Source organism: Sinocyclocheilus anshuiensis, unplaced genomic scaffold (genome assembly GCF_001515605.1).
Source record: "Sinocyclocheilus anshuiensis isolate Anshui unplaced genomic scaffold, SAMN03320099.WGS_v1.1 scaffold630, whole genome shotgun sequence".
Lineage (NCBI taxonomy): Eukaryota > Metazoa > Chordata > Actinopteri > Cypriniformes > Cyprinidae > Sinocyclocheilus > Sinocyclocheilus anshuiensis.
Window position 1 is genome coordinate 179,582 of NW_015542353.1, and position 9,453 is coordinate 189,034.

The following is a 9,453-nucleotide window of genomic DNA, read 5'->3' on the forward strand; positions in this document are numbered from 1 at the left end:
TTTTTTGTTAATAAAACTTTTAGTAATTCTGTTTTCAGGCGCTTCTGTAAAGTTCCTTCTTACGACGTGATGTGTGTTCAAGTGATTTTATAGCTCAGTGGTGTTTTCATAAACCAGCAAAATGAGCAGTGTTAACTAAAACTATAACTATTAAAATGAGTCTTTTATTAATTTGAATAACACTGAAATAACAAAATCTAAATATTAGATGAAAAACTTGCCAGACACGTTGCCTTGTTGAAGGACTAAAATTACTAAAACAAAAACTAACAAAAAATAAATTAAAACGAAATATAAGACTTAAAAAAAAAAAACAATTAATGATAATGTATATGTATGTATATGTATATATATATATATATATATATATGTATGTGTATGTGTATATATATATATATATATTTGTATTAAGTATATATTGTATTTTATCTATTTGTGTTACAATGACTATTTTCTATAATTAGTTGTATTCTTTATTTTATGATGGTTTTGTAGTTATTTTATTTATTTATTTAATTTATTACTTTCTTTCTTTTTTCTCTCCTTTTTAGTTTTTTTTTTTTATAGGTTATGTATTATGTTTGGGTTTGGTCTTAAAATGTAAAAAAAAAAAAAAGTGTTAAAAATGTGTAATCTGTTTTCTTGTTGTAATAATATTTGTTTTAATAAAAAGTTTGAACATAAAAACCCAATAAAGCACATAAAAAAGACAATGAAAAAAACAAACTTGAAATTAAAATTGAAATCAAAACTGAAAGCTAAAATATAAATAAATGCTATAATACTATATAAATAATAACAAAACAACACTGAAAATTAAAAGTATTTTCTCACAAGCCTTTTCCATTTACAAATAAAATTTTTATGATCTATGAAAAATTACTCAGTTATTTTCAGTTAACATGGCCGAGTTCATGACACTGATTAATGGAAAAGATCAGGCTCAAACAATATTTGTATATGAATTATATATCGCTAGCCCCAAGATTAAATAATTTGCTTAGTACATATGTTCTTGCTTATTTCTATGGTTATGTATAATGAAAGTACTGTAATATCAGTCCAGCAGACCATCTTATTTGCAATGCTGTGCAAATGATATTTAAAATACACTTTACAGCATAATTAAAAACATACCAGTGATTTTTATTTTCATATGCAAAAACTGAAATCATCACCATCACACTGAATGTAGCTCAAAATAAACCCATCCTGAACAAGTCCATCCTTGATCCATAAAACATCAGTAATCCAGAATCCACAACTGCTTCCAGCTGCAAGACCTGTCATTACACACAAATGGAAATGCAGTGCAAGAAGGGAGGAATCTATCATTCATTCATTCATACACATTAACATAATACACAGATGTAAAATAACACTTGTTGTTATCAGACATGTGTTGTATGGCACTTGGCTGATTTTGCTATGATGGAAATGTCCTAGTATGAGGATACTGTCCAATGTGCTCTACAACAGACACGTTACAGTGGTTTGTTTGAGGGTGCATGACTTTATACACATACTCTACCTCTTGTGGTATTAAGAAGTTTATGAAACATGCAGACAAAATGGTCTTTTCGTTCTTATTTAACAGTTTCAGCAAGGAAGAGATTTGTGTTTATGGCATAGTATGTGATATCATGCATAAAGTCATGTAGCCCTTGAAAACGATAGGAGAAAAGCTTCTATTTTGCTTTCATTGTTATTGTCTGTAGTTTAAAGAAAAAAACAAAAAAAAAACACGTTAACGCCACACTAAAACCAGCAGTCAAACATAAAGTGTCACAAATCAGTCATTTTCAAAAACAAGTTCTCATGTTTACCTGATTTTTTTACCTCGGTGGGGACAGAATTTTACTTGGCAAATAAAGTAAAAAAAAGGTTTTCTATAAAAGTTGCGTATAAATAAAATATGTATAAATGCTAAAATCATAGATTTAAATCACTGTGTTGGGTAACAACAATTTCAAATGATGACTTGCACTGCTGTATTAGAAAACCTAAATTATGAATATAATGCGCCACAGTGCAAAAGAGAATGATTTGCAGTTATTTAGATATTACTAATGACTTGATAACCTTGTAAAATGTTTAGGATGCCTCATAAACTAAATTATCGCATTTGCCTTTTATATATTATAACATGTTTTTTTTGGGGGGGGGGATTGAATGTGGTGTTCAGAATATATTTTGCACCAAAAAGTGAAAAAAAGGGGGAAACAAATGAGCATTTTAAAGCCAGCCTATGATCAAATGGTCTCTGTACATTCCTATAAACAGTGGATATTACTGAAGTGCAATCAGTCGCAGTGGTCCTATATAGCACATAAGAATCGTAACACAATTAAGGAGATCGGTGTGTTGCCATAGACATCTTTTTTGTCGGGTGACAGGTGGGAGGCGTTTAATTGGCTAAAGAGTTTTCTCGCTCCCATCATGCACTCTGCGATGTATTGCGAGCAGAGGTTTCTTTCGCAACAGTGACCGTCTCTTGGTTTGATTGACAGCTGACAGCTGTTTGCAGACGGAAGGGGAGAGAGAATAAGTGGGGGAGAGGGTGCGACCAGCTGATTCGTCCTCGACTCCTCCCACTGCACATTTCACACTTAGCCCGTCCATCCCAGACAGAAATACAACTGTCAGTCGGATGTGTGTGTTGTGTGTTATACTGGGGGTGCAGGCGCTGGTCTTTGAGGCATAAGATGTTGGGTTGGAGCAGGTGGTCTGTGGAGGGTGGACAGAGTATAGGACTCAAGTCAGAAAAAAGATCTATAGAAAATGGATTTATTTCAAAATGCTGCTGCCTGTGTGGAATATTACATATCAGCAACTTATGAGGTTTTATGATTAGGATGCTGCTTTAAAAGACACCTGTCTATGTTTATAAGTTTGGGGTCACTAAGATATTTACATTTCTCCAAGGCTGCATTTATTTGATCAAAAACACAGTAAAACCAGTACTATTTTGAAATATTATTGCAATTTAAAGAGCAGGTCATATGGTCATATTACTTAATACTTCTTTGGAAACTGTGATGCATTTTCAGCATTCTTTCATAATTAGAAAGTTCAAAAGAACAACATTTATCTTTTAAAAAAACAACAACAAAAAAACAGAATCATGTGTAACATTATTAATGTATTTACTGTCACTTTTAAACAACTGAATATGTGTCCTGACTCCTTGGTGAATAAAAGTATTAATTTCTTTCCAAAACAACAAAAAAGACTGACCCCAAGCTTTTGAACAGTATTGTATATTATTACCGTGCAAACGGAGGTGGTGGTGGTCTGGTGGTGTAAAATGGCACAGAGGCTGATTTATTAGTCTGAACCACCTGTGAAGAGACAGAAACTGTTATTAAAGTCAATGGGAACCATCAACCGTTTCATTACAAACATTCTTCAAAGTATCTTTGTTTGTATTCAACAGAACAAAGAAACTCATACAGGTTTGGAATAACTTGAGGGTGAGTAAATCATGACAAAATTCTCAACCCTTTAAAGCAGCACTATGTAACTTTTTGTGTGTTCAAAATTTGTAAAATGTATATAATGAGCGAGTACATCATGAATTTATCTTCCAAACCGCGTTTTTGTCTTATTCCGAATCACTACGGTACACTTATAATAAGTACTTCTATTTGGACTATTGTAGCCTGGTCGGGTCGTCACCGCTGCGGAGTAACACATACCTGCGTGAATCGCCAGAGACATAAACTTAGAGAAGTAGCTCCGGTTGGAATGTTCTTCCGCGGGATGTGTGCAGTTCTGTTTATTAACCGCTAGAGCGCCAAAAGTTACATAGTGCTGCTTTAAGTCTTTGTTTAGTGACATAACTAAACTTCTAAAATCATAAGAAATTATGATTATGACAAGAAGTACTCGTTCATGCACTATTAGCCATTTTCCATAAATAATCCTCAAATAAACTAATTTTGCACTCGCCTGGCCATTCAAACTATTCAGTACAGCACAGTACAGTACATTCTTATGCATATTAAATTACATGGTAATTGCACACTGATGGATTTAACCCAATTACACAAAAAGAAAATTAAATCTTGATATGTCAAATAAGCTTAGCTGTAAACCATTATGAATATCCATGTTACACAATTTCAGGTCCTCCTTTAGAGGATTAGAGCAGAATGATATTATATGCCTGAAACAAAAAGCTCTGAAAGAAAATTAAAAGATCAAAGTTCAAAGTAACACGATAGCAATGAAGTGCTGAGGTGAGAATTAATCTTGTTAGTAAGTATACATCAAGACATGGTTAGTAGGAGTAAATCAGAGAGATTAATAATAATAAATATTATTTTATTAATTTAATTCATTTATTTAAATAATAGTTTAATGTTAAATTAAATCATAATTTAAAAATAATTAAATATTTAAAGATGACACAAAGTGCTTTCAGAATGGACTGGGAAAAGTGGTTGATATATAAAGAATATAAAGACATCCTCAGCTAAGTAAACTGTAAATGTTATTGAAATTGTATGTTTTGTGTGTGGGATTTTTTTCTTTTCTTCTTTCTCCCTTTCTCTTCTTAATTGGGGAGTTGGTTCATATACATATGAATGCATATATATATATATAATTATTATAATTGTTTTTTTCTATGCACTGAGATGTATGTATGTATAGGACTATAGATGTGTATGCTGTGTAGCATAAATCTGATATGTATATTTTTATTATCTCTAATTTTTTTGTCAATATTACTTTATTTTTTATATGCATTGTTAATATTGTATATTAAACTAAATAAAAATAAAAGTAAAATTAAAAAAATATATATAATTATTAATGTGCAAGATGGTTGTTAATTTGACAGTAGTAAAGGGCTTTTGTCCTTCTTTCAAAAGACAAATATAGGGAGAGAAAGGTTAGGAACAATGCAGTGAAGCAGAGACTGTATAAGCAACAGCAGCAGAGATGCCCCACAGTACAAATACAGTAAAACCCTCTTAAATAAACAGTATGCAGTTATTTACCTCCGCTGGTGGCAATAACTGAGCCTGGTGCTTTATCATAGAAGAGAAAAAGAGAGGAGCCTGGTCATTATCTACATATCAGCAGCAGACGAGCTCAAAATAGAGACATTCTGCTATTGCCTAGAACTGCAACATTTCATGACTTCAGTTGAATGTGAAGGACAGATCATTTCTCAGAATTTCCCATTAATTGTTCTTTCCAAATATTTTTCAATATGGAAATGTAATGTTTAACAGGGAATGTTTCAAATTAGTTTTCCCTCTTCACGCACTAATGAACCGATTTACTAGCTGGTTAAGTTTGCGTTGCAGTGTCATTCCTCAGGCGTTCAGTGGGACAGTCGTACAGTTGTGTTATGCTCAGGCACATATGCTGAAAATTATCTCAACTCTGAAGGTGAAGTACTAGGTTAGTTCCACTAGCAATGTTAGCACTACACTGAGTGAGTTAAACATTGGGAGTGTGGTATTCAGTGAAGAGTCCTGCTGTGCAGAGGTCACTCACCCCGTCCTTCACTATACTGCTGGGGTTTCCCCGCTGGGACACCGTAGTCTGCGGTCTGCTGTCAGTTCTGAGGAACAACCAAAGACAGCTGATCAGTATTAATACTAGGTTATACTGAACATCATTTTTTCAATACATTTCAACAGTAACAACAACAAAAAAATGAATATACAACATAATTCTGATGCAGACTTATTGGACTTGTTTATGACGAAAGTCTTGCATATTTGCTGTTACACTTTGATGCTGTTGAATGCTTGATTCTGATTGGCTGGCAGATTCTAATTCTGATTCTAAGAGTGGAATTCATATTTTTGTCGGCCAAACTCCTGACCTAAAATACTGGATTGAAAAACCTTTTGCGATTTTACATTTATATATGAATAGTATTATTGCTCCTTTGTAATAATATAAACTCCTTTGACCTAAAATAATTAAAGGGGTCAATCACCTGTGTATAATACAATAATAATAAAAATTTAATCAAACTTTAATTAAAGTTCTTGGTGTATGCAGTAGAAACACAACTAGACACAACTGCTACACAACTAGAGAAAACAGAGAAAAAGGGCTGTGATGAAAAAAAAACGAGGAAAGCTACAACACCCATAAAGCACTGGGCTCATCAATCAGACTATCCATGAGCAGGATACACAAATGCTAGAAATACGATCTGTAGTTTTCACAAAAGCCCAAAAGCTCTGGAGTTATATATATATATATATATATATATATTAGGGATGACCCCGAATATTCGATGATTCGATGCTTCAATAGGAGGAGCCTGATTCGACTCCCAATCTCACAGTCGAATATTCGCGGGGTCTTATGATCATGCCATTTTGGTTATAAGGGGGTGCTCAAATGCCTGATTTCACACAGAACTACCGGTGATTACTATGGTAATTATCTCTTCAGGACAAGCAACAATGCAGAAAATTAATAACTATGACTGGGACTGTCATTTACATAACATTATAATGAGAACACTATTATAAAAAAACGCTGTGAATTTTTAGAGTTTAGTTGCCGTGTTTCTGCACGTTGTTGCGTGAAGAACACCACAAAAGGAGTTAATTCAGAGCCGCGCAGACACGTTCATGTGCATTCGGGGCATTTTGTGCAGATAGTCTATAAGTCTTAATATTAACGTTATGTTGTATAAATAATTAAGCATATTCTATATGAGATAAATGATGAGTTAAACCCCATCGATTAAAAACCTGCTTTCAAATGCTTTATTCTGGTCATCTTCAGTACTCACAGCTCAAAACAGAAATGCAGAACATTAATAACTACTGTCATATTACGCTACAATGAGAGCACTGTTGTAAAAAAATGTTTGTGAATTCTTAGGGTTTCGCTGACGTTTAATGTTAACTAATGTTAACTTTTAATCAAAACATAAAACATTATTTTTGTATCTGCGAGGCATCCATTACACATTTTCCCTGTGTGTTACGTCAGTAATTATGACAATTCAGAGCCGCGCACACGTTCATGTGCATTCGGGGCATTTTGTGCAGACAGCCTATAAGTCGAAATATTAACGTTATGTTGTACAAATAACGAAGCGTATTCTATATGAGATAAATGAGTTAAATCCCATTGATTAAAAACCTGCTATCAAATACTTCATTCTAGGCCTACTGGTCATCTTCAGCGCGCGCAGCTCAAAACAGAAATGCAGAACATTAATAACTACTGTCATATTACGCTACAATGAGAGCACTGTTGTAAAAAAATGTTTGTGAATTCTTAGGGTTTCGCTGACGTTTAATGTTAACTAATGTTAACTTTTAATCAAAACATAAAACATTATTTTTGTATCTGCGAGGCATCCATTACACATTTTCCCTGTGTGTTACGTCAGTAATTATGACTGTCGAATGTCTGACTACTTGACTCTTGTTAATGTATTTTGCCCCACCCCCAAACATATGATTCAACTATCAGTCGACTATCTGCAAGATTAGAAAATTTCCGATTCGACTATGAAAATCCTTAGTCGGGATAGCCCTATCTATCTATCTATCTATGATATAATGTCACATGACATGTTTTTTTTTTTATTTAATTTAATGAACACTTGCTTTTTGGCTACATTATCAGCTTAGGGTTTTGCATCAATTTCAATAATTCAACAGTCATTCACTGTTGTAAATATCAATAAATATAATTTAAATAAACATAATTTATTAAACATACTGGGTTTGTTGATGACATCATTACAGTGCAGTGAAAGGTCGAGTGTTAAGTGACTCGGTCTACTCACTCGTAGCCCTGAGAGCGTTTCTTTCTGAAGAAGCGTCGCCTCAGCTCGTTCCTCTTGAAGAACACAAACAAACCCAATGCCAAGAGAGGAAGAATCAGGAAAAAGAACACAAGCAGACCATCCCTTGTGGAAGTATCTTTATCTGAGTGAAATTCAGAGAGAGGGGAAGATTTTAATTTAACATAGCAGATTTGGGTGATTCCACTTGAGGTGATCACATTTACAGGTGACATGTATTAAAAGCACTGATAATCCTCTGTGAAGCTCTAGCTGTGCAGTTGTTAAAGAAGTCTTACCATTCCAGGTGGGGCCGCTGTCGACGCTTCCTCCATAACCAGAGGCCTCACAGAACGGAGGAGCCCAGCCGTATTCACAGTGGCAGTTTTTATTGCTGTTACACACCTGAAGCACAAACACACACTCAGCAAACATTGTATCAAGCTGAACTCTAGGTATTTAGGATTTGAAAATAGGTGAATGTAAAATGGTATATTTAAAAAGATGTAAAAAGTATGTAAAAGGGTGGTATGGGTTTGTGGGTAGTGAATGCATATGTACCCCATGGCCGTGGCATTTCTTTTCAACATCACAGTCATAATTCAGCACGTTTGCACTTTTGCACTCAAAATTCAGACAAACCTGCAATACATATACATATAAGCAGTTAGTTGATACGCAAAGTCAAAAACTGTTCATACAGTTCATAGATGTGAAATCTTGAAAAAAAGTATATATATATACTGTATATATATATATATATATATACAGCTGGAATAAATAAAGATCTGATCTGCCCTCAATGAGTCTTTCACTTTGTTCTAAGGTTTAGACTATACATTACAGTTCCATAACAAATTATCAGAAATTCAAAAAAGCATATCCCTATAAAGCCAAACAAAATTAAATGAAATAATTACGAAAAATTATTTAATTTCATTTAATAATTTAATTTCATTTATTAGGGTATTCATTTCAATAATTCCGCATCATCTTATCTTTAGTGTAGTTATTCTAGAAAATAAAAAGTTTAAAAGCTATTATAATATATCCTTTAAAGCTAGGATGATTTCTTTATTAAGCAAAATAAAGCAATCACCCTAGAGGAAAGAAAAGCTCCTCTAACCTCTATCCTTATACAAAATATTTGCTCATATGTGAAAGTGGCTAAACACTTCAATAAACATGTTTTGCCAATCTGCGTGCATAATTTAAGAAGAAACATTGTATGTTTAATAAGTTGGTCAATGTTTCTTTTCACCATTACCTTATTTTCTCCACACTTGGTGCCCTCATTGACCATGCCGGGATCAGGCACGTCAGAGCCCAGGAGGAAGTCCACACCCCAGCAGGTAGTGCCGGCGATGGGGGTCTGGATGATTGACGGCTTGATGCCAAATATGACTGAGGACTGAACATTCTCGCACTGCAGTTTCCCGCACATGGCGTTTCTGAGGGAATGAGAGTGTGTGTGTTCTTATGGGGGTTGGACAAAAGTTCCTGAGTGTGAATTGTAATTTAACTGTAATACAGTATATCTTGCTGTGCTGTACCCGCTCTCACACTTCTTGAATCCGCTGGAATGGTAGCCACAGTTTCCAAAGCGATCGCCTTTAGAGTTGACATCCTTAAAACACAGCTCAGGAGCAGCTTTAGCCTCTACACACACA

The 9,453-nt window shown here is 34.0% G+C and overlaps 1 protein-coding gene across 3 annotated transcripts in view; it reads right to left on the reverse strand.

Moving 5' to 3' along the window:
- Positions 1–1,717: 1,717 nt before the first annotated feature.
- LOC107691559 (disintegrin and metalloproteinase domain-containing protein 9-like) overlaps positions 1,718–9,453 on the reverse strand; it is a 38,101-nt gene continuing 30,365 nt past the window's right edge. For 2 of the 3 annotated variants that reach the window (XM_016490210.1, XM_016490208.1), the window contains 9 exons: positions 9,337–9,442; positions 9,051–9,234; positions 8,345–8,425; positions 8,083–8,188; positions 7,787–7,928; positions 5,512–5,578; positions 5,007–5,036; positions 3,271–3,341; positions 1,718–2,727 (listed from right to left, as the gene is read on the reverse strand). In XM_016490210.1, coding sequence (XP_016345696.1) covers positions 2,667–2,727; positions 3,271–3,341; positions 5,007–5,036; positions 5,512–5,578; positions 7,787–7,928; positions 8,083–8,188; positions 8,345–8,425; positions 9,051–9,234; positions 9,337–9,442 — 848 coding nt within the window. In that variant the 3' untranslated portion in view covers positions 1,718–2,666. The remainder of the gene's footprint in view (positions 2,728–3,270; positions 3,342–5,006; positions 5,037–5,511; positions 5,579–7,786; positions 7,929–8,082; positions 8,189–8,344; positions 8,426–9,050; positions 9,235–9,336; positions 9,443–9,453) is intronic. The other variant, XM_016490209.1, reaches the window with a different exon arrangement.